This window comes from Aotus nancymaae, unplaced genomic scaffold, assembly GCF_030222135.1.
Source record: "Aotus nancymaae isolate 86718 unplaced genomic scaffold, 86718_ANA_hifiasm-v0.15.2.pri h1tg000010l, whole genome shotgun sequence".
Taxonomy (NCBI): Eukaryota; Metazoa; Chordata; class Mammalia; order Primates; family Aotidae; genus Aotus; species Aotus nancymaae.
In genome coordinates, this window is record NW_026988421.1 from 20,733,399 (window position 1) to 20,756,490 (window position 23,092).

General features: G+C 38.5%; 1 protein-coding gene and 1 pseudogene across 11 annotated transcripts in view; one reads left to right on the plus strand and one right to left on the minus strand.

Moving 5' to 3' along the window:
• ADD3 (adducin 3) overlaps positions 1–23,092 on the minus strand; it is a 137,980-nt gene that overhangs the window by 28,022 nt on the left and 86,866 nt on the right. For all 11 annotated transcript variants that reach the window (XM_012450181.2, XM_012450180.2, XM_012450184.2 and 8 more), the window contains exon 2: positions 4,227–4,446. In XM_012450181.2, coding sequence (XP_012305604.1) covers positions 4,227–4,421 — 195 coding nt within the window. In that variant the 5' untranslated portion in view covers positions 4,422–4,446. The remainder of the gene's footprint in view (positions 1–4,226; positions 4,447–23,092) is intronic.
• LOC105715768 (MKI67 FHA domain-interacting nucleolar phosphoprotein-like) lies at positions 20,873–21,740 on the plus strand (annotated as a pseudogene).

The following is a 23,092-nucleotide window of genomic DNA, read 5'->3' on the forward strand; positions in this document are numbered from 1 at the left end:
TAAAAATATGTAATAGGTGCTTGGCACATAGTAAGTGCTTAATAAAAAAGTATTATACTTTGCTTTTATTTCTCTTCTGATTTCCTTTCTTCCCAAATTAACCAAGCATTTTAAATAGAAGGCTTACAAATTTGTTACTTACAAACATGAATTAGTAATATCTGATTTTAATCTTTATTGGTATGGATTTTGCCTAACAGAATGAATCTCAATATTTAGGAGACTCACAAAATTTCTAAATGAATTATATCAGCAGCAACACTCCAAGCTGGGGCTGAAAGGAACAAAGACAGTACAAAAGGAAAAGGGGACTTTGGACCCCTAAAACTTCTACAAGAAGAAAGCAGTCTAAGAAAAACACGAAGTGGCAAACAGGCTACCTTTCAAGAAAAAGGAAGGATGATTCAGACAGTGGAACCAAGAACCTAGCGGGCAGAGCCAAGCCCCAGGGAGGTTCACTCCTGGTAAACAGCAGGACTGAGTCCTAATCAAAAAACTTCCTAACATTTGTCCAGATGGATTTCACAATTGCTTTGAACCGGTGACTCCTTTGTATTTCCCAATTTTCTCCTTTTTGAAGAGGAATGTCTATAGCAGTTACCTGTCCTGCCACTGGGGAGCAGGTAACATGAATCTTTATTTCACAGGTCAACAGGACCTGTACTTAAGGTTCTACACCCTGAGGAGGATCATCTGCAGCTGGGCCACATTTAGATGATGAGATTCTGTATTCAAGGTAATGTTGTAATGGGATAAGACTTTTTAGGAGGTGCTAGGAAAAGATGAGTGTATTTTGCAAGTGGGAGGAAGAAAAATAAATTGTGGCAGGACAGACTGAGGTTCCTTTAAAATAAATTGTGACCTACCAGGGATGGTGGCACATACCTGTAGTCCCAGCTACTCAAGAGGCTGAGGCAAGAGGATCGCTTGAGCACAGGATTTTGTGTGCTATGATTGTGCCTGTTAACAGCCACTGCACACTAGCCTGGGGCAACACAGTAAGACCCTGTCTCTAAATAAATAAATAAATAAATAAATAGTAACCAGAGCGTGGACGATTCTCTCCTCAAAAGATGGAGCTTAATTTCTCTCCCCTGGAGCATGGGGAGAATTTAATGACACATTTCTTTCTTTCTTTCTTTCTTTTTTTTTTGAGACGGAGTTTCACTCTTGTTACCCAGGCTGGAGTGCAATGGCGCGATCTCGGCTCACCGCAACCTCCGCCTCCTGGGTTCAGGCAATTCTCCTGCCTCAGCCTCCTGAGTAGCTGGGATTACAGGTACGCGCCACCATGCCCAGCTAATTTTTTGTATTTTTAGTAGAGACGGGGTTTCACCATGTTGACCAGGATGGTCTCGATTTCTTGACCTCGTGATCCGCCCGCCTCGGCCCTCCAAAGTGCTGGGATTATAGGCGTGAGCCACCGCGCCTGGCCAATGACACACTTCTAACAAATAAATATGGTACAAGTGACAGTGTGTGATGTCTGAGATTAGGTCAAAAGCAGCATTGCAGGCTGCCCTCTCTTGGATCCTTGCTCTGGGGAAGAATACACAAGCAGCTTTAGAAAAAGGTCCACGTGGCAAGGAAATGTGGCCTTTGCCAACAGCCATGTGAGTGATCCATCTAAGAGTGGATCCTCCAGCTCCAGTAAAGCCTTCAAATGACAGCAGCCCTGGCTAACATACTGACTGCAACTTCAAAAGAGAACTTAAGCCAGAACAACTCAGCTAACCTGCTCCTGAATTTCTGACCCACAGAAATGGTGAGATAATGAATGCTTGTAAGCTGTTAAGTTTTGGAATAATTTGTTATTTAGCAGTAGATAATGCAAGCCACCAAGCATAATTTCCGTTGGTGAAGTTTCTGTTACATCAAAAGAAACTTAAAAACCACTGTCCTAAAATATGGCAGGAAGACAAAATGTATACACTTTCTCAAGTCTTTCACAAACAAGATTTTAAATTCACTAGCAAAGATCTAGGAAAAAAAGATCAACTTTTAATTCTTTTAAACCTCAGCCTTCTTTGTTCCACTCTGGGCAGAAAGTGATCATTCTTGCTAAGTGAATAGGGAAATGACAAACTATGTGTTTGCCTTTTCTCATTATTTCATTAAGTTCCCCAAGGCATAAGTAAAATTGTTACTTTTAAGCCAATTTAAAAATAGAAATACATAAGTGCAAAAAAATAATCTGCTTAACATTATGTGCCTTTAGTTTAATGTGGAAACTGTAAAACCAAAACCTGGCATAAAAATGAAGTTTAGTACTTTTTTTCATTTAAACTTTACAGTTAGAATTCAGTGGTCCTCTTTGAGATACTTCCTAAAGAAATCTCTGTATTTAACAACCTTAACCAAAATTGAAACTTTATTCTTTTAGTTCCTATATGCTAATGACTGTTACAATAATCATTTTACAATCATCTGGTTGATAAGTTCTTCTTACAATTTTTTTGAGACAGGGTCTCGCTCTGTCACCCAGGTTGGAGTGCAGTGGAGTGATCCCGGCTTATTGCAGCCTTGATCTCCTGGGCTCAAGTAATCCTTTCACCTCAGCCTCCCAAGTATGAGATTACAGACTCGCACCACCATGCTCGAATAATTTTTAATTTCTTGCAGAGACAGGGTCTCACTATGTTGCCCAGGCTGGTCTCAAACTCCTGGGCTCAAGCAATCCTCCCGCCTTGGCATCCTAAAGTGCTTGATTACAACAGGCATGAGCCACCATTTCCAGTCTACTAAGTTAGTTCTTAAAAGTGGAGTTTCTTTAGAGAAGGCAACAAATCTATTTTGATCTAAATAATTATTGTGCTCTTCAAGTATTTATAAACACAGACACTCAAGTTTGCATAAAGTAAGGCACTGAACATTTACTCTCTCATCATGACTTTTCTGATGAATCTTTCCATTTGGAAAGAGTTTCTTTAAAGTGGGCAGTATACTTTTAAAATTACTCAAAGCTTGCATCGTTTTTATAACCTGTACTTCAATGCTTTCACCAAGGCCATTGGTATGGGAGAATTAATTACCCAGAGTGGAATTCCCTTTTGGTTTTGGACTCACCTCTGAGGCTACATTCACAGGGACACAACAAAAATGATTTACCAGGGCAATTCTATGCTTTAGTGCTAATTTTGATACTCAAGTTGGAAACCTAATATAACCCTAAACTTGGCATCATGTGTCTATGTGCTGAACTCTGCCTTAGGGGTGCATGATCTTCATTATGCATAGAGTTATGAATTCATTTTGCATTTTAAATCAAGATAGTCTTTCATTTTCCATCATGTATTAATATATTTCCACTAAGGTTTGGTAAGAAAACAGATCAATTGAATATGATTCACGAAGTCTGACTATTGCTGTGCAGACAGGAGTTTTAGCTTGGAATTTTTTATTTTTATTTTTTGAGACAAGGTCTCACTCTGTTGCCCAGGCTGGAATGCAGTGGCACAATCACAGCTCACTGCAGCCTTGACCTTTTGGACTCAAGTGATCCTCCTGCCTCAGCATCCCAGGAGCAGCTGGGACTACATGTGCACACCATTACACCTGGTTAATTTTTTAAATTTTTCGTAGAGACAAGGACTCACTATGCTACCTAGGCTGGTTTCAAACTCCTGTACTCAAGTGATCCTCCTGTGCTGGCTTCCCAAAGTGCTGGGATTACACACACGAGCCACTGAGCCTGGCCTGTAATCTACTTTTAATTTAGTTAATTTAGTGTGTGTGCACATGTGTGCCTGCAGTAGGCATATGTAATATTAGGTTGCCAAATCAGAGACTTCCTCAAAAACCTTAAGTCTTCTCATGCCACTCTGAGCATCAGGGAACCCAAAGGAAGAAGAAAATATGTGCATGGGTTATGCCTAACTTATTTCTTGGTTCCCATGACTTAAGTCATGCCTTTCTTTCCTTTAGATATTCAGTCTAAATTGGGTGTCCTTAATTAAGTAAAATCCTTTATCCTCCTTTAATAAAGTGCTATACCCAGAAAACCACAAAATTTAAACCACCAAACACAATACTAGTTTGTCGTTAAAGCTTTGCAAATCAAATACACAAATTAGATGTCTATTTCTCCTTTGAAAGACTGGAAGCAACTGGTCACTCTTCTTCCACCCCTCTTTTAACCTGAGGGTAGTTAAGAAACCTTCTACCTCGTCATACCTTATCATATTTCCAAAGAGGAAGAAAAATTACAGCTTTCTAATTCAACTCACAGGACTTTGCAGGATCTGAGTAACTCGCTTCCTCTGCTCCATCATATTGAAGTCTTGGCGTAGATCAGGAGACATGTTCCTCTCCCTAATGTATTCTGGGTCATTTTCATTGATGCGGTCAAAATATCTCTCTTTGTGAGGCATGCTGGGAGGAGGAGGAGTGGTAATCACGCCTTGGCTGGCATCTGAGCTCATGTTTCAAGTCTGGGATTACTCTTATCTGCATTAATAAACACAAAGAAGGACATTCATGATAAATTCATTATTAAGTTCAAAATTTAAATGGGTCAAGCAGAACTTTTATATTTTGCCCTCAGAGTAACAGGTACCACTTTAAAAAGTAGCTTCTCAAAAATATTAGAACAATTTTTTATTCATATAAAAAGATCTTAGATTATAATACTAAATTGGAAATTGATATTTTCAGAGCAATGGAAACTTATGGTTCAATCATGTTAACATCATCAACTGCTTTTTTGTTTATTTTTTTGAGACGGAGTCTCTGTCACTCAGGCTGGAGTGCAGTGGCACAATCTTGGTTCACTGCAACCTCCACCTCCCAGGTTCAAGTGATTCTCCTGCCTTAGCCTCCCAAGTAGCTGGGACTAAAGGTGCGTGCCACCAAGCCCAGCTAATTTTTTTACTTTTTTGGTAGAGACAGAGTTTCACCATATTGGCCAGGCTGGTCTCAAACTCCTGACCTTGTGATCTGCCCGCCTCAGCTTCCCAAAGTGTGGAATTACAGGCGAGCCCTGCGTCCAGCTGAGCTGAAATGATCCTACTGCCTTGGCCTCCCAAAGTGATAGGATTACAGGCATGAGCATCTGTGCCTGGCCCCCAACTCTTGTTTTTAATACCACATATGCACAGGCATATTTTCTAAGTGTTTTAGAGTAATAGGAACTAGTACAAACCAGTATGAATAACATTAAGGAAAAAAATAGTCTTAAACAACATACTTTGAAAATGCTACAGAGAATTAATTTTTAAAAAGTAGTTATAAAACTTGTGAACACTAAGGGTTTCCCTCTGATGTAGCCTTTGCCCATGCAGATTAGCAACAAGGTATCAATGCATATACAAAATTCTAGTTTTAAAAATATTATGCAAATAACAACTATCTAACATGCATGTTTAAAAAACATTAGGTTCAAGACACAAATAGATGAAACACTCTAGAATGGTGGCTTTCAAACATTTTATATTGGATTCACATACAAATATAAAAGATCTATAACAAATAAATTAATGACATGATATTTCCCCTTACTATGTGGTACATTCTGATATTTTCTATTTTAATCTATTTCATTTTAACAAATGCTGGTCAAACTGATTCATGAGCCACTAATAGGTTGTGGCCCACAGTTTGAAAAACAATGCCCTAGAAACTCTAAGTTATGGTCAGGTAGGAAACAAGAAGGGGTAGGATAGGTTAATTGAGAATGAATATATGCTAGAGAAGAGTAAGAAATGATTCCTTGATTTTTTTTTTTTTGGAAGAAATATTTATTGCAGCTTATTACATATTTCTTTACATGTTAATATTTTAAAAATAGTACTCTTACAGTAAATCAGTTTTTCTTTTTTTTCTTTTTTTTAATAGAGAGTTTAGGCTGGGTGCGGTGGCTCGTGACTATAAGTGCAGCATTTTGGGAGACTGAGGTGGGAGGATCACTTGAGCCCAGGAGTTCTAGACCAGCCTGGGTAACATAGTGAGACCCTGTTTCTACAAAAAAATTAAAAAAAAAAAAAAGAAGCCGGGTGTGTTGGCATGCGCCTGTAGTCCTAGCTACTCAGGAGGTGGAGGTGGGAGGATTCCTTGAGCCCAGGAAGTTGAGGTTGCAGTGAGTCTTGATCACACCACTGCATTCCAGTCTGGATGGTGGAGTGAGGAAAATAAGTTTCTGTATTCATGGAAAACTAGTTTACAATTTGCTTTGAGAAATATGGGTGTTAAAGGAACTTTAAGTAGCCAGTCACAGATAAAATATTACAACTATCTGCTTAGTTTCGATAGAAGGCTTTGCAAATAGCACGTCTACCCATTTAAAACATGTGAATATCAGCATTGCAGAAAGATGAAAACAATTTCAAACTCTGAGGACATTATAAAGGGGTGTTTATGATTCTATGAATTACATATCTCAAAGCACATTTCTGGGGGAGGATTTTTGAAAATAAGCACCTATAAGACAGATACTCTAAACACAGAGCCACTTAAAGATACTGCCAATGATGACATTTCTATTCATTCCCCCAGCCAGCCAACCCCTAGGATTATTATTCACAGATAAGAATAATCTTTCTGCAATGTTTCAGTATATTCAACCATATGAAAGCAGAACTACAGCAGACCAGGTTCCTCTGAATCAAATCAATTGACTGCCTTAAACTGAAGATCATTCTACAAAATAACTGGCCAGTACTCTTCAATAATGTCAAGGTCATGAAAAATAAAGACGAAGGAACTGTTCCAGATTAAAGAAGACAAAGGAGACTAAGACGTGACAATTAAATGCAACATGTAATCTTGGATCAGATTCTAGACCAGGAAAAGGACATTAGTGAGACAATTGGTGAAATTTAAATAGAAACTGTAAATGTAATAGTATTTACATCAATGTTAATTTCCTGAAACTGATAATTGCAATATGGTTATGGAAGATATCATTTAGGGAATCTGGTTGAAGGACAAACAGCAATTCTTTAACTATTTTTGCCAACTCTTTTTTAAGTCTGAAATAATTTCAAAACAAAGCAAAAAAAAAATCCAAAATACATAAATAAACATTATTCCAATATAAGACAAATCCAGTATCAACACAGTCAAAGGAAAATATTAATACCACAATTTTCAGGCCCTCCTGAATTTTATAGTATACCATGTTATTTCCTCACCAAAGAATTTTTAAAGTTTGCTCACAGGTAAGACAGGATACAAAATACATTTAGGAAAAGAAAGCCCACCCACACACACAAAATGTCTCAAGAATTCTTCCATGCTTCCCTGCAATATAACCTTGCCACTTATTCCACTAAGAAGTAGAGACTATTTTTCTATGCCTTAAATCTGGTTTGGACTTGTGACTTGCTTTGACTAATGGAACGTAGCTGAAGTGACGTTATACAACTTCCAAGAGTAGGCCTTTGAGGGTCATGGAGCTGCCACACCACGAAGAAGCCCATCATGAAAAATGAGGAGAAAGAGGCCCCGCTGTCCCCAGTAAGCCAGGTTCCCAGCAGACCCCACCAGCTAACTACAGCAACATGAATGAGTCCAGGTAAAAGCAGGTGAGGTACTACTCAGCCAACATACAGAATCATGAGAAATAATAAATTGTTAAAGACACAAAGCTTTGTTTTTTGTTTTACACAGCAACAGATAACTAAAGTGAAAACTAATGTTACTGGTGCTGTAATAACAAAAACTGAAAATGTGGCATTAGCTTTGGGGCCTAGGCAGTGCGGACGCTATTAGTGGAGGCTGACAAGGCAGTGAAGAGACTGTTACTGGAGGCTGGAGAAGGGGTGATATTGCTTCGTGACAGCACAAACTAATAAGTATGTGTTAATTTGAAAACTAGAAAACATGCTTAACAAATGTGGAGCTGGCTAAGATTTCTAGGCAGAATACTGAGTCAACAGAGTTTTGAGTTTTTTTTTTCAAAAACAGTTTTTAAAATGTAATCATTTATAGGAAATAATACAGACCCTTATGCCCTTTTCCCCAGTTTCTCCCAATGGCAACACATTGCAAAACTATATTACAGTATCACAACCAGGACACTGACAGTAATACAATCAAGGAGATGATTTCCAGTCCCAGAAGTACTCTTCATGCTGCCCTTTAATAGCAAGGCCCATTTCCACTCCCTCTTTAATCAGCAGTAACCACTAACCCATTGTCTATTTCTATAATTGTCATTTAAAGAATACAAATGAAAATATGCAATACATAAAAGCTTTGGGGACTGGCTTTTTTCACTCAGCATCATTTACTGAAGATTTACAGAGACTGTTGTATTGATAATTTCTTCCTTTTTTTGGTCTGAGATGGAGTCTTGCTCTGTAGCCCAGACTGGAGTGCAGTGGCATGATCTTGGCTCACTGTAACCTCCACTTTCCCGGCTCAAGCAATTCTCCTGCCTCAGCCTCCTGAGTAGCTGGGATTACAGGTGCACGTCACCACGGCCCGGCTAATAATTTGTTCCTTTTTACTACTGAGTGCTATTCTATGGTATGGCTGTATCATTATTTAATCATTTGCCCACTGACTGGTTATTTCCAGTCTTTGACTATTATATAATTATAGCATTTTTTTAAATTAATAGCAAAAAGTAGAAACAACCCAAACATCTATCAACTGATAAACACAAAATACGGTATTTTGTCATATAGTATTCCAGAAAGAATATTACATGGCAATCAAAGGAAATGGAGTACTGATACATGCTACAACATGGATGAGCCTTGTAACATTGTAAGGGAAAGAAGCTAGTCACCAAGGAACACATATTGTATGATTCCATTTATAGGAAATGTTTAGAAGAGGCAAACCTATAGAGGCAGAAGACAGATTAGTGGCTGCCTAGAGCTGTGGGAAAATGATGAGTGGCTGCTAATGAGATTTCTTTTTGGAGTAATAAAAATGTTCTAAAATTATTGTGGTGATAGTTGTACAACTCTGATTATATTAAAAACCACTGAATTGTATACTTTATATGGGCAAATTGCATGGTATGTGAACATATCTCCATAAAACTGTTATTTTAAAAATCCATTCTGAGAAGCTACTGACCACCTTGCAAGCTTGGGGATGGGGACCTATCTTGTAGTCCTCACAATGGAAGAGAGCTCCATAAAAGGGGCTGAGTTACTTTACTATATCACAACTCCTTCAAAATCAATCTGCTTTGCATTATTTTTCAGCTGGGAATAGTAAAAACAATCTTTTGAAAAGAAGTTATGACTTATAAAAAATCTTTCCAAACATAAAATTCTTGGCAGTTTGAACAGCTTTCTCTAGAATAAGCAAAGAGATGGCTGCACTTTCAAGTACCAGGCCTATTGTTCCACACTTAAAAGAATAATCAAAGATATGCCAAGACCTCAAAGCAGCATATTTGGTTAAAAAACAAAACAACAAATGCTCCTTTAGTTTTTCTTGATGAAAGTTACTACGAAATTTTAAAGTTATTTGAAGTTCTAGAAAACAACTTAGACCCTACACAAACTATGACAAGCTACCATCCTTAGATCAACTAGTGAAATTTTCATTTTAAGTTCTAAAAGGCATGAGCTACTTTTAACTGCTAGCCACAACTTTATATACAACTGAACATGGAAATTGAGAGATCTGAAAACTTGCATCAGACATAGATAAAAAAGAAGAAAAATGGGAGAAAAAATTCAAATGAACCTGGCATTGAGTAGCACTGAGTAATACAGATGGCACTAAGTACACAAATGGAGAAAAAATTAATTATCCCATGAAGCACTAGGATCTTATTCCTATAAAGGCTATTGATTTTATGTAAGCTTCTCTTGAAATATTTCAGACTAGATTCAAAGGCCACTTTTTACAGATGAAACTATACACAGAGGTGTTGAGTGACTCTTCTAAAGTTACATTGCTCAAATATCGTACTTTAAAATCCTAATAATGATGTTTATTAGCATTACCATGTCGTCCAGATTCCCCCATAATCAAAATTTACTCCTTTAATGAAATATAAGAAAGAAACCAGGCCCATCACACCATGTTTATGTACATACTTTATAAATGCCATCCACTGAGAGGAATAGGCTATTAAGAAGGGCTAAAATTCTAGTGCTTGTAATAGACATAATGGTCTGTGTACCTAGCATGCATAGAAAAATAGATGTACAAGTGGGGTAGTTGTTTATTGGTGGTTTGCTTGACCTAAACACCAAAGGGACAAGTTTTAAGTAACTATGTCATTAAATATTTAAAAGTACCCATTAATATTTTATCAATACAGTAGTCTCCCACTTTAACTGCAGTTTGTTACCTGTGGTCAACCACTGTTCAAAAACAGGTGAGTATAGTACAGTAAGACTTTGAGACAGAGGGAAAGACCCCATTCACATAACTTTATATTTTTCATACATACACCCACACAACCATAAACTTGGTATCTTTACCATCAGTACTTACCAAAACATATAAATAAGATACATAAAGACAAAGAGTATTAGGAGATGGGCAGACCAAGAAGTTTAATGAGGTAGGCAGATAAATGGTTTAATAAAATATCACAGAGCAATCCTTACAACTTTGAATTCCAAACAGAAAGGGACTACGTGCAAGGTAAGGACCATTAAATTGGCTCAAGTCCATCTGAAAAGGAGACTACATTGGATATTGATCAGTATGTAGGAAGTCCTAACTCCTTACCTGACAGATGACTGCTATGACTTAACTAGAAGCTATTAACAACATGACATTGATTGTGCTCTAGGTAATAATAAATTATATCTAAGTTTTACTTTTGTTTCTAAAGCTAATTTAGCATCATATTAAAAGAGTTGAGGGCTTTATTATGAAATAAAACAAACCTCAGAAAGAGACTATGTTGGGACCTGAAAAGACAAGTATAATACACCAACTGAATGAGTAGTAATAGAAATTGGTCTTAGATAGATACTAAATATAAATGTATGTATACATAAACATGTCTAAACTACAAAATCAGTAATTTAATGAAACATTTTAAAGCAATCACAAAATTCCAAATACTATGCTCCACACAGATTATCTCCTTTAATATCCTTCACAACTCTGGCCAGGTGTGGTGGCTCATGCCTGTAATCCCAGCACTTTGGGAAGCCAAGGTGGGGGGATCACTTGTGGTCAGGAGTTGGAGACCAGGCTGGCCAATATGGTGAAACCCCACCTATACTAAAAATGCAAAAATTAGCTGGGCATGGTGGCATGCATCTGTAACCCTAGCTACTCGGAGGCTGGGGCAGGAGAATCACTTGAACCCAGGAGGTGGAGGCTGCAATAAGCCAAAACTACACCACTGCACTTCAGCATGGGTGACAGAGTGAGTTTCCATCGCAACCTCCAAGAAAAATCCTTCACAGCTCTATGAAAAGGTGATCCGTCCCCAACATCATAGATAAGAAAACAGAGGGTTTTCTTCGGTTAAAAAAAATTGATTGCATATAAAGTATACAACGTTTCCCCATCCCTTTTATGTTAGGTTCAGGGAGTACATACATGTGCAGGTCTGCTACATGGGTAAATTGTATGTCGTCGGGGTTTGGTGTACAAATGATTTCATAATCCAAGTAAGTAAGCAGAGTACCCGATAGGTAATTTTTCTACCTTCATCTTCCTCCTACCCTCCCCATTCAAGTAGGCCCAGTATCTATTGTTCCCACCTTTGTTACCATTATGGGTGAGAAAATGCAGTATTTGGTTTTCTGTTCCTGTGTTAATATGCTTAGGATAATGGTCTCTGGCTGTATCCATGTTGCTGCAAAGGACATGATTTCATGTTATTTTATGACTGTATAGTATTCCATGGTATATATGTACCACATTTTCTTCATCCGGACCACTGTTATGAGCATCTAGGTTGATTTCATGTCTTTGTATTGTGGATAGTGCTGCAATGAACATACCTGTGCTTGTGTCTTTTTGGTAGAACAACTTATATTCCTTTGGGTATACACCGAGTAATGCAATTGCTGGGCCGAATCATAGTTCTGTTTTAAATTCTTTGAGAAACCTCCTGCTTTCCACAGTGGCTGGACAGCAGTGTCTAAGTGTTCCCTTTTCTCCACAACCTTGCCAACATCTGTCATTTTCTGACATTTTAATAGTAGTCATCCTGACTGGTATGAGATGGTATCTCCCTGTGGTTTTGATTTGTACTTTTCTGACGAGTAGTGATTTTGAGCATTTTCTCATAGGCATGTTGGCTGTGTGTATGTCTTCTGAGAAGAGGATGTTCATGTCCTTTGACTATTTTTTTATGGGGTTGTTCATCTGTTGGGTTAAGTTCCTTATAAACTCTGGATAATAGACCTTTGTTAGATGCATAGTTTGTAAATACTTCCTATCATTCTGTAGGTTGTCTGTTTTCTATGTTGATATTTCTTTTGCCGTGCAGAAAGCTCTTTAATTAGGTCCCACTAGTTTATTTTGTTTGCAATTGCTTTTGGAGACTTCGTCATGAAATCCAGGTTTTCTCCTGGAGTTTACAGTTTTAGGTCTCACATTTAAGTTTTTAATGCATCTTGAGTTGAATTGTGTGTATTGTAAAAGGAAGGGGTCCAGTTACAATCTTCTGCATATGATGGCTAGTTAGTTATCCCAGCACCATTTACTGAATAGGGAATCCTTTCCCCATTGCTTGTTATTGTCAACTTGTCAAAGATGAGATGGTTGTAGGTGTGCAGCTTTATTTCTGGGTTCTCTAACCTGTTCCATTGGTCTATGTGTCTGTTTTTGAACCAGTACCATGCTGTTTTAGTTACTGTAGCCTTGTAGAATAAAAACTGAGGTTTAATAATTTGTCTCAGATTACCAAAGGTTCTTCACAAATAAGGAAATTACTCATGGTTATAGATCTTAACAGGCATGGTGGAGTTAGCCAAAAAGATGAGATGGCTCAAAGGACTATCATTTCCTAGAGCCATTAGATTACTGCCTTTATTTTGGGAGGGGGGAGCATATTATATGATCACAATATTCAGCACCAAAGTAGAAATAGTAAATACCCTAAAAGTAGTAATAAAATATGCACAAAGTCTTCCACGGCTATCAAATCTACACATGTGGAAACCTCCCTCTCTGGCCTATTGTCAGAATTGTCAGATTGATCCATATAATTCTTAAATTTCTGAACCCCCTTTTTGTTCTTTTAGAAATGACTTCTGTTATCTTTAAAATAAAACTAAATACTAAACCTCAATATTAAGTCTAGGAAACACTGAATCTATAGTTGTTTAGTAAAAGTTAGGCCTGAGCCTTAGTTTAAAATCCAACTTAAAGTCAAGGGAAAAAAAAACCCCACAACAATAACAAAATAAAATAGTAACGACAACCCATTGTGGTACTAAATGTCCTATACCTAGTGGAAGTTGATGTCTGACTAAGCATTCATTCAAAAAAGATAAAAGAAGTGTAAATTGGAGGCCACAGCTAAGAGGGTGTTTGTTTTAAATTTTGTTTTATAAATAAAAATATAGTACTAATTAATATAAACTCTTTTAGCAAACAGGAGTCTCCTTGTGATTGCACAATTGGAACAAAGCAGTTAGATGTAGTCATAATATACACTGTTCATAATGTAAGTACAGTGCAGTAAGTAAAAAAATGTCAAGTAGGGCCTGGGCACGGGGGCTCACACCTGTAATCCCAGCATTTTGGGAGGCCGAAGGAGGCAGATTGCCTGAGCTCAGTTCAAGACCAGCCTTGGCAAGATGGTGAGACTTCATCTCTACTAAAAACACAAAAAATTAGTTGAGTGTGGTGATGCATGTCTCTAGTCCTAGCTACTTGGGAGGCTGAGGCACGAGAATCACTTGAACCCAGGAGGCGGAGGGTGCAGTGAGCTGAGATCACGCCACTGCACTGCAGCCTGGATGACAGAGCAAGACTCTGTCTTTAAAAAAAAAAAAAAGTCAAGTAGGTGCTTGCTATGTCAACATAGTCATTCAGCAGGGTGACCCAAAGAATAAAGACACAGTTGGACAATGCTGAGGATCAATCTAACCTCTGTGTCACTGAAGTATTTTATTGATCTACATTACCTATTATAAGGAACAGTGAGGCAAACAGATTTCTGTACTTGAGGTGATGGTAGGGGTTGGAAGAGGAAGAGAGGCAGTTACTTGCTTAGACATTGGTAGGGGTGAAAATAACATTCACTGGTAACTTGAAAGAAAAATCTTTATTATAATTAGGTCAAATTTACCAATTACAGTGGCCATACTAGGGGCAGGGCTACAAAGTTGAAACATGTACAGAATATTTAGAGAAAGTATTTCTTGAAGTCCAAACTCAATCATTAATCATTATCTAACATTAACTTGAATTATTCCCAATATAAACCATTTGGAAAAGTAAATATGAAACTGATTTTATGCATATATATAAGCATATATCATATATATATGTGTTTAAAATGAGTATAATAACCACAGAAAGGCAATCCCTCAAGTATCTTTCAGAACTCAAAGACACATGGCCTTGGTGAGCCTTTACTACCCTTTCTACAAAACATGATGAACATTCTATATATATATTCCCTTAGTCACCATTTGTCTTCAACATGGAGTTTTGGAAAATGGTTGAGAAAATAAAAGAGGAATTCCCCACCCCATAACCCCCACCCCCACCTTTGAGAAAACTGACAGAGACTAGTAGACTGATTACTTGGTTGTGTGTCTCAGACATTTAGTTTCTGTTGAGTTCTGTGCTATTAGAGAAAATTTTTAAATTGACATCCAGGAATCAATCCAGAACTTGACAGCTCATGATAAATGAGAGGTTTTAAAAAGAGGAACCACTAGAAATTATTATTTTTACATAAACAGTCATTGCTTTCAATTTCAGGAGATACATTAAGTCTTCGACTCTTATTTGGTAGTCTTTCTAGGCAGAAAGCCTTTTTTTTCCCCCCAAGAAATATCAACTCTCATGTACTTGATACTTTACGGCACACTTACTCTACAAATCTCAGTGAGCCTTTTCCAAAATGAATATTCAAATACAAATATAGGAAATTTAACTTCCCCAAATTCCAATGTTACACCTACCTACTTCACAAGCTGAAATTAGTTTTTAACTAAAGAAATGCAAATAATCCAACAAATCTTATTATGAAAAATGAGTCTGCAAAATAAATATGTACCCAAAAGGCTAGTCTAGGAAATTGATTTGTTACCATGAACTATATTTCTGTGTTCCATTCCTAATATAGTCATTGTGACATGCCATTGTGGGGGAAAGGTGGGGCTGGAAAGGTACAAAAAAATGAGACAAAGTTCCTTATTTTAAAAATTGGAGGAAAAGACACAAAAATATTAAAGAACCACAGGGTATGAGTAAGTACCAAGAGGTCATTTTGATCTACTATTTCAGATATTCAAGCTAAAGACTTTTGGCTTTTATAACTTATAAAAGTCAATACAAAAGCTGTAGGTAACTCCACACACTGTAACTGCAAAGAAGTCTGATTTGAAGGAGGAGTTCCTGTCTCAGATTTTGGTTGCTAAGGAACATTTCAAGATCATCAAAACTTGATCTGTTTTCTTTTTTTTTTTTTTTTATTTTAAAATGTACAATTAAGTTTTTTTTTTTTTTAATTGCATTTTCGGTTTTGGGGTACATGTGAAAAACATGCAAGGTTGTTGCATAGGTGCATACGTGGCAGTGTGATTTGCTGCCTTCCTCCCCTTCACCTATATCTGGCATTTCTCCCCATGCTATCCCTCCCCCACTCCCCACCCCCCCCCGCTGTCCCCCCCACTCCCCCCAACAGACCCCAGTGTATAGTGCTCCCCTCCCTGTGTCCATGTGTTCTCATTGTTCAATACCCTCCTATGAGTGAGAACATGCGGTGTTTGATTTTCTGTTCTTGTGTCAGTTTGCTGAGAATGATGGTCTCCAGGTTCATCCATGTCCCTACAAAGGATGCAAACTCATCGTTTTTGATGGCTACATAATATTCCATGGTGTATATGTGCCACATTTTTCCTGTCCAGTCTATCATCGATGGGCATTTGGGTTGGTTCCAGGTCTTTGCTATTGTAAACTGTGCTGCAATGAACATTCGTGTGCATGTGTCCTTATAGTAGAACGATTTATAATCCTTTGGATATATGCCCAGTAATGGGATTGCTGGGTCAAATGGAATTTCTATTTCTAGGTCCTTGAGGAATCGCCACACTGTCTTCCACAATGGTTGAACTAATTTACACTCCCACCAACAGTGTAAAAGTGTTCCTATTTCTCCACATCCTCTCCAGCATCTGTTGTCTCCAGATTTTTTAATGATCGCCATTCTAACTGGCGTGAGACGGTATCTCAATGTAGTTTTGATTTTCATTTCTCTAATGACCAGTGATGATGAGCATTTTTTCATATGCTTGTTGGCCTCATGTATGTTAATATTGTGCTATGATAATGCACAGATAATGGTACTTGAAAATTACTTTCCAAAATACTTTTTGGTTATAACCTGCCACTTTAGCAATTGGTTAATGGTTTTAAGTGGAAATTCACAAAAAGAGATTCTTTTCTGAGACAGAGTCTCGCTCTGTCGCCCAGGTTGGAGTGCAGTGGCGTGATCTTCGCTCACTGCTACCTCCGCCTCCTGGGTTCAAGAGATTCTCCTGCCTCAGCCTCACAGTAGCTGAGACTACAGGTGCATGCCACCACGCCCAACTAATTTTTTGTATTTTTAGTAGAGTCAGGGTTTCACCATGTTAGCCAGGATGGTCTTTATCTCCTGACCTCCTGATCCACCGGCCTAGCCTCCCAAAGTGCTGGGATTATAGGCGTGAGCCACTGCACCCAGCCTAAAAGAGATGTTTATCAACCTCAGAAATCTGTTTCTCAAAATGGATTTGTCAAAACCTGGCTTTTTCAAATGAATCATCTTTTAGATCTAAAGTTTGACGTTCCGCCATACTATCATATTATACTGGTTGAATAATGTCTTCCCCAAAAATTCATGTCCTTAGAAGCTCAGAATGTGACCTTACCTGAAAATAGGATTCGTAGATCAAATTAAGATGAAGATACTGGATTAGGGCGAGTCCTAAATCCAATGACTCTTATCTTTATAAGAGGAAAGTGAGAAAGATTTGGACATGGAATAACAGAGAGGACACACAGGAAGAAAACAGCCCTGTGATGATAGGACAGAGATTGAATGGATGCAGCACAAGCCTGGGAGGAACCAAGTTGCAAGCTGGGAACCACAAAAAGCCAGGGGAGGGGCATGGAATAGATTTTCCCTCAGGGCCCCCAGAAGGAACCAATCCTGCCAACACCTTGACTTTAGACTTCTGGCCTTCAGAACTGTAAGAGAATAGATCTGCTGTTTTTAGCCACTGGGTTTGCGGTACTTTGTTATAGCAGTCCTAGGAAACTAACACATATACTGTTCCAATGGAATTTCCATCCTAGTAATATCTATTTTTGAAAGCACTTTACCATCAACTGTGCATAGATAGCACACCTTTGCAGAATCAATAGCAACTCTTCAGAAATAACAAATCATCAAAACAGTAACCTGAGCAAGACATCTGATATACATAACTACAATGCAACATTCCAGTTTTCCACAATGGCATGACCTTTGCCAACTACCGTGTCAGTCAGTGTTTCCAACAAAATCTAAAGCAAGAAAAATATGAACATTCTTGTTACATCAGATGAATACAAATTTCTTTGTACAACTGAAGATTCATAATAAAGGCCAACCACAATTAAAGATGCAGTGGGCTCTACTGCTTCCATCATAGTGGAAACGCTGTTAAAGCAGTTACTAAGTCATAACATAATATGGAATATATTTTCACTTAAGCAAGGGTGGATTTACCACTTGCTCAGTGCCAGGCGTGATAGCTCATGCCTGTAATCCTAGCAATTTGAGAGGCCAAGGTGGGTGGATCACTTGAGGTCAGAAGTTCAAGACCAGCCTGGCCAACATGATAAAACCCATCCTTACGAAAAATACAAAAATTAGCTGGGTGTGGTGATAGGCACCTGTAATCCCAGCTACTTGGAAGGCTGAGGCAGGAGAATCGCTGGAACCTGGGAGGCAGAGGTTGCAGTGAGTTGAGATGGCGTGCCACTGCACTCCAGCCTGGGAGACAGAGGAAGATTCAGCGCCCCCCCACAAAAAATGAAAATAAATAAAAGCCACTTTCTCAGATGAGTGGGTTTCTTGCCATATGTACATACATGCTGCATTTCTGCTATTCTACTCACTTTGGAGACCACTGAACCCACACTATGCAGGGTTCATGCCAGGCCCCAGGTCCCTTGGATTATGAGAAATCCCAAGAAATTAGTTTAGCATCTGAGCATGAAGTCAGTCTTGCTGTTGTTCCCACTCTGATGTTTGGCTTTCATCTGAACCTTGTATTAGTTTGTTCTGACACTGATGTAAAGAACTACCTGAGACTAAGTAATTTATAAAGAAAAGAGTAATTTACCACAATTCCACAGGCTATACAAGAAGCATAGCTGAAGAGGCCTCAGGAAATTTACAATCGTGGCAGAAGGATGAAGGGGAAGGAAGCATGTCTTCACATGGTGGCAGGTGAGCAAGTGAGCGGAGGAGGAGGAGCTACATACACACTTTTAACCAACCAGATCTTGTGATAACTATCATGAGACAGCACTAGGGGGATGGTACTAAATCATTAGAAACCACCCTCATGATCCAAACATCTCCCACCAGACCCCACCTCCAATACTTGGTATAACAATGTAAATGAGATTTGGGTGGGGACACAAAGCCAAACCGTATCAAGCCTGTTTCTCTCTCTTTTTTTTTTTTTTTGAGACAGATTCTTGGTCTTTCAAACCCAGACTGGAGTGCAATGGTGCGATCTCGGCTCACTGCAGCCTCCGCCTCCCGGGTTCAGGCAATTCACCTTCCTCAGCCCTCTGAGTAGCTGGAACTACAGGTGTGCACCACCACGCCCAGCTAATTTTTGTACATGTAGTAGATGTGAGATTTCACCATGTTGGCCAGGATGGTCTTGATCTCCTGACCTCGTGATCTGCCTGCCTTGGCCTCCCAAAGTGCTGGGATTACAGGCATGGGCCACCACGCCTGACTTTTTGGTTTCTTGTTGGAGACGGAATCTCACTCTGTCACCCAGACTGGAGTGCAATGGCGTGATCTCGGCTTACCACAACCTCTGCCTCCCGCGTTCAAGTGATTTTCCTGCCTCAGCGTCCTGAGTAGCAGGGATTACAAGCATGTGCCACCACACCCAGCTAATTTTACATTTTTAATACAGAAGGAGTTTCACCATGTTGGTCAGGCTGGTCTCAACTCCTGACCTCAGGTGATCTGCCTGCCTCAGCCTCCCAAAGCGCTGGGATTACTGATGTCAGCCACCACACCTGGCCCAAGCCTGTTGTTTCTTAATCATTAAACTCTGAGCCACTCCACTCACTCTCAAGCAGCCTCACTCACTTTCTTGTTTCTCTATCAGGTAACTTCAAATACTTTTACAGCTGAAGGTCTATGCCTTAACCCTAGGGCCCACATCTCAGTCTTAGACCCCTCTACCATTTGCCACTGTTGCTTGAGGTCACCTGATAGCTCGCATCTTTGCATATGGCAGATCTCTGATGTCATGCAGATCTCCCTGGTATTGACTACATCTGGACTTTAATCAATTACCACCCTTTGCCAAAAATTCCGTCCCTAACCTCTGCCTACGTGCTACAGTTTGACAGCTACTGAATCTTACTCATATTGACTGTTCATATACCTAGACTCATTCCTATTGCCCATTTCTGGGAATCTGCCCCCAACTGTTTACCTGGATTCCAGATCCTTGCCAGGTGTATTCAGCCAGTCCAACTCCATTACAGAGACCATTTTTTTTAGTATGTATGTATGTATGTATGTGCTTATTTATTTATGGAGATAGAATCTCGCTCTGTCACCCAGACTGGAGTGCAATGGTGCTATCTCAGCTTATGCAACCTCCGCCTCCTGGGTTCAAGCGATTCTCTTTCCCTCAGCCTCCCGAGTAGCTGGGATTACAGGCCCCCGCCACCACGGCCAGCTAATTTTTGTATTTTTAGTAGAGATGGGGTTCCTCCATGTTGGCCAGGCTGGTTTCAAACTCCTGACCTCAGGTGATCCACCCGCCTTGGCCTCCCAAAGTGCTGGGATTACAGGTGTGAGCCACCACACTCAGCTTCCTTTTAGTATTTTAATGTGTTTTTTCATTAAATTACATTGGAATAAATAGATTTTTATGTGGAAAGAAGGGAAATAATCAGTATAATATCCCATATTTCTTGAACACCTACTATTGTCTGATAGCTTTAAAAAGTAGCATGTTTTAACTCATTTCACCCTAGCCCTATGAGAGGTAGGTGTTAATATCATCTTCATTTTACAGGCAAGGCTGCAAGCACAGAGAAGTTACTTGTCCAAGGTCATATAAGAATTGTGTTGTGGAGTTGAGAATATAAATTCAAGCAGACTAGTTCCAGAACCTGCGTTCTTAACCAGCACACTCTACTGCAACTCTACTCCCCTCACTCCCAAGGATGTTTTCAAAATATGAGTCATTTCAAACGTACACCTGTTAAGATCATTTAGCTAGATATTTTCGACTCCTCTCCAACCCAAGCCTCAAATCTAAGTTCTCACCTCTAATGCAAACACTTTAACAAAATATGCATTTTCATAGATTGAATTTTCTTAAGATGAAGTTTATGTAAACATAAACGCATAAACAATAAGCCTAAGATCTGGCACTCAGGATTTTGCTTATTAAATCAATAGTAAGTAAAATTCCCTGGGTATTCACCAAATTAAATCTTCTAACTAAGTGTAATCTAAACTATAATTATGAGCTTTAGAAAAAGGGAGTTAGTGTTGGCCGCTTTTGGCATGGCGGCATTTTCTGGCCCGGCTGCGCCAGTCTTGTCACTTAACCCACAAGAAGATGTTGAGTTTCAAAAGGAGGTGGTGCAGGTTCGCAAGCGCATAACCCAGCGAAAAAAACAAGAACAACTTACTCCTGGAGTCGTCTATGTGCGCCACCTGCCTAACCTACTTGACGAAACCCAGATCTTTTCCTATTTCTCCCAGTTTGGCACTGTGACATGGTTCAGACTCTCCAGAAGTAAAAGGACTGGAAACAGCAAAGGCTATGCATTTGTGGAGTTTGAGTGTAAGGTGGTTGCCAAGATAGTTGCTGAAACAATGAACAACTACCTGTTTGGTGAAAGACTCTTGGAGTGTCGTCTTGTGCCACCTAAAAATGTACTTAAAGACCGGAATGTTCCATTTAAGCAGCCATCATATCCATCAGTGAAACGGTATAATCAGAATCGGACACTAACACAAAAGCTACGGATGGAAGAGCGATTTAAAAAGAAAGAAAGGTTACTCAGGAAGAAATTAGCTAAAAAGGGAATTGATTATGATTTTCCTTCTTTGATTTTACGGAAAACGGAAAGTATTTCAAAAACTAATTGTCAGAAGTCTACAAAAGGCCAGGTTTCACATAAGAAGAAAAAAAAGGTTGTAGGCACTCTTGACACTCCTGAAAAGACTGGATAGCCAGGGCCCCACACCAGTTTGTACACCAACATTTTTGGAGAGACGAAAATCTGAAGTGGCTGAAATGAATGATGATGATAAAGATAATTAAATAGTTTTCAAACAGCCCATATCCTGTGTAAAAGAAGAAATACAAAAGACTCAAACACCTGCACATTCACGAAAGAAAAGACGAAGAAAAAGCAATCATTGATTTTTAATGTATTGTATTTTCTGAAAAATATAGTATTTTTATGAAGGTGGACTTTGTATTTTACTAGGAACAATGATATGCAACCCTTGACAAGATTGTCAGAGGAAAAATACACTGTTCGGTCAAGTTTAAAAAAAAAAAGAAAAAGGAAGGGCCAGTCTAGATCATGATATCCAGATTACATATGTCCCATTATTTCATCTAAACTGTGTTGGACAATAATTGCCATGTAAGCTTGTGGACGCATTTGAAGAGTTCTAGGCTCTATCCTGATAAAATAAGATTTAGCTTTGAAAAGTAGGCCTAGTTGACATGAATAAGAATTCTGAAAATGTATGCATACAATGATATTTTATGACACCAAATTAATTTGTATCAAAAAAGGGGGGGCATTAAGATTATTTTTAACATAAAAAAACTGGAAATAATGAGAAAATAAAGAGACAACTCAAGTCTCCAGTCCACAGCTGGAAAATGAACTCTCAAAAAAAAGTGAGAAACTCTGGAAAAAGACCTAAAAAGTCCAATATCAAATTCAGAAAAAAGAGAAAACATTAAACTAATTCACTAATTTATGGAGGAAAGTTTATCAAATACCACAGAAATGCAGATTTTACAATAACAAATAACTTTCATGCCTTTGTAAGGATAGCAGAGAACAAAACATTGCTTTGTAAATACAAATAACTCTTTCAAGAAGAGGAGTTGTTCTCCCTGTTATTATCTAATGAGAGCCAAAAGGGGAATAGTACCCTTAGAATTTAAAGGTGTTAGAGCTTAAAAGGATGTAAGATTATTAAATCTTATTCTACCTCATTTCTCATATGGAAAAAGATAGAACAGGTCCTAAGAGAGTGATGTGTCCAAGTCCCTCAATTTATCTTATCCAGTACTTTTCTTATTATCTAGATTAGAATGAGATACATAAGACTGTAGACGTATGATCTGTAGATATAAGAAAAATTTAAAACATAAACTGCACTTAGAAATTTATTTAACTAAAGATGTTGGTAAGAAAACACATTTCAGTTGCTACTGTACATTAAATAAACTGTTAACTTTTCTTTTTAAAAAGCCAAGTAATGCCTCATGTTACAATTTCTTGATTTTAAGACGTTTGTAGGTATGTGTTCATAATTAATACATAAAACATTTTGTTGGTATTTCCATAAGAATCTAAAACAATTTTTACTATTTTAAAATAATGAGAATGCTTTTCTTTCAAGCTTCCATGGTATACTAGGAGGAGTAAAATTCATGACTCAGCTTTTTGTGCCCACTCACACATGCCTAAAAGGTCCACTGAAATTGCTTGCTATATTTTAAATTCCACTTGAAGTAGGATTCTTGTT